Source organism: Puntigrus tetrazona, unplaced genomic scaffold, assembly GCF_018831695.1.
Source record: "Puntigrus tetrazona isolate hp1 unplaced genomic scaffold, ASM1883169v1 S000000150, whole genome shotgun sequence".
Taxonomy (NCBI): Eukaryota; Metazoa; Chordata; class Actinopteri; order Cypriniformes; family Cyprinidae; genus Puntigrus; species Puntigrus tetrazona.
Window position 1 is genome coordinate 317,501 of NW_025047826.1, and position 2,500 is coordinate 320,000.

A 2,500-nucleotide genomic window follows, 5' to 3' on the forward strand; every position below is an offset into this window, starting at 1 on the left:
AGCGTGAGGATGAGGAGCGTCCGGCCGATGAAGACGAGGAGGAGGAGGAGGACGAGGAGGGTAAGCGTCGCGAGCGGAAGAGCAGCGGCAGCGAGAGCGGCGAGGACCGGCAGGCGCGAGACGAGGAGGAGATCTTCGGCAGCGACGATGACAGCGAGGATGAGGAGGGAGAGAGAGCCAGGAGCAGGAGCAGCAGCGTCCAGCAGAGCGCCAGCGACAGAGCGTCCGACTCCAGCGACGCCAGCGACAGCGAGTGACACGGACTGCACTGCAACACAAGGCTCGTCTTGTTTCTAATAAAAATATTGAGATGCATTTACTAGAGAAGCACAAAGAGGTCTCGCTTCCAGAGGAAAAATATTGTAACGCATTTTGTCAAAAATAAGTCAAATAATATGGGTTTACGTTCTGGCTCATAATTGAACTTATTTTAAGCGAAATGCTGGAGACAAGACTAAATATCTTAAATCACTCGTCTAGTAAATGCATCTTAAAATTAAATCTAGATATTTTTATTAAAAACAACAAAAATACTAAGATGAGCCTTTTTGCTGTGAGTGTGTGTGTGTGTGTGTGTCCTGTGATCTGTAGTGTGTGTGTGTGTGTGTGTGTGTGTCCCTCCTGTAATTTGTAATTGCTGTGTGTGTGTGTGTGTGTGTGTGTGAGTGATGGACACAGATACACTGAATGAGTGTTTTTTTTTTTTTTTCTGGTTTAATTCCTCTGCTCTCTCCTGGTGGACTGAGTGAGTCCCTCGTTAGCGAACATCTTTTTTGGTAGTTTTTCTCATTACAGTGTAAACATTGTAAATAAACTATGATTTAGTTTGTTTTCTAGAAGTGAACGTGGTTTCTGTAGAGCTGCACTTAAATCACCAAACACACTGAGATTCAGATGATTTATGATGGTGATTCACAAACCAGACACACAGACGTCTTACAGAATACATGAAGAAACACTTAAAACAGAGATCAGTTCTGACAGAAACTTCTCAATGATTTCATGATGCTCAGCGAAAAAAAGCCAGCTTCTCCTTCAGCCAGTCCTCGGTCAGGTCGTCTGGGTTACGAACCTCAAAGATCTACAGAGAAGAGATTTACTGCTTTTAGGAATCAGCCTCAAGAACACCTTTGAACATGTTCTGAACGATGAGTAAGATTTCTGAACGCCTGAATAAACTCTTTTTTTGTTTTACAGAAAGTAGTACTTAGCAAATGTTAAACTTAGCTTTAAATTGATCAGAAGGGACTATAAAGACATTTATATTATAGAAGTTTTGTATTTCAGATCAATTCTATTCTTCTAAACCTTCTATTCATCCTGACATGATGTCATAACATCATAAAAATAATAATCAGAAACGTTTGTTTAGTGAAGCAGTATATTAGAGCGATGTCTGAAGGATCGAGTGACGCTGAAGATTAAATGGTAAAAATATTTCTAAATTGTAGTGTTTTTGCTGTATTTGGGGTGAAATGAATGTAGGCTTGAAGACGCTTTAAAAAACAACCAAAGTCTTACAGAGAGTGGTGTAGAAGTAATGTTTTTGATCATGTTTTCAGAACATTATTAAAGACATGTCTTCATAACTTTGAGAGAACGCTTCCTGTTAGCTCAGCGTGTAGTTCTCTCTTCATAACTGACACGCAGCTCCTCTATCTCTCTCATACTGGAGGTCGGTGCCTGACCTTGGTCAGATCGGCGGACTGCACCAGTCGGTTCTTGCTGCCGGCGTACATCATCTGCTGCTCCGGTTTACAGCCTGAGTTCAGAAGATATCAGACATCAGAGCAGCTTCAGAGCAAGCAGAGAGCGGCGCGGACGTCTTTACTCACCCACGGGACTGGAGAAGATGAAGCAGAGCGGATATGACACGCGTCCATCTGCATGGCTCAGCTTGTAACTGTACACTATATATGTGCAGCCGGAGTCAAAGAACACACACTACTGTACTAACACACACACTATACTAACACACACACACTACTGTACTAACACACACACACACTACTGTACTAACACACACACTATACTAACACACACACACACTACTGTACTATCACACACACACACTACTACTCACACACACACACTGTACTACATACTACTGTACTAACACACACACTACTGTACTAACACACACACACACACACTACTACTGTACTAACACACACACACACTACTGTACTACACACACACTACTGTTCTATCACACACACACTACTGTACTAACACACACACACACACTACTGTACTAACACACACACTAACACACACACACTACTGTACTACTACTGTACTACTACTGTACTACTACTGTACAACACACACACACAACACACACACTACTGTACTGTACTACACACACACACACTACTGTACTAACACACACACACACACTACTGTACTAACACACACACACTACTGTACTAACACACACACACACTACTGTACTAACACACACACACTACTGTACTAACACACACACACACTACTGTAC

General features: G+C 42.3%; 2 protein-coding genes across 2 annotated transcripts in view; one reads left to right on the plus strand and one right to left on the minus strand.

Moving 5' to 3' along the window:
- Positions 1-836, plus strand: part of paf1 (PAF1 homolog, Paf1/RNA polymerase II complex component) — a 4,218-nt gene extending 3,382 nt beyond the window's left edge. The window contains exon 14 of the mRNA XM_043230388.1: positions 1-836. This exon is cut by the window's left edge and continues 51 nt beyond it. Coding sequence (XP_043086323.1) covers positions 1-257 — 257 coding nt within the window. The 3' untranslated portion in view covers positions 258-836.
- A 48-nt stretch (positions 837-884) lies between these two features.
- gmfg (glia maturation factor, gamma) overlaps positions 885-2,500 on the minus strand; it is a 3,317-nt gene continuing 1,701 nt past the window's right edge. Inside the window, exons 5-7 of the mRNA XM_043230402.1 lie at positions 1,836-1,918; positions 1,689-1,762; positions 885-1,081 (exon numbers count right to left, since the gene is read on the minus strand). Coding sequence (XP_043086337.1) covers positions 1,010-1,081; positions 1,689-1,762; positions 1,836-1,918 — 229 coding nt within the window. The 3' untranslated portion in view covers positions 885-1,009. The remainder of the gene's footprint in view (positions 1,082-1,688; positions 1,763-1,835; positions 1,919-2,500) is intronic.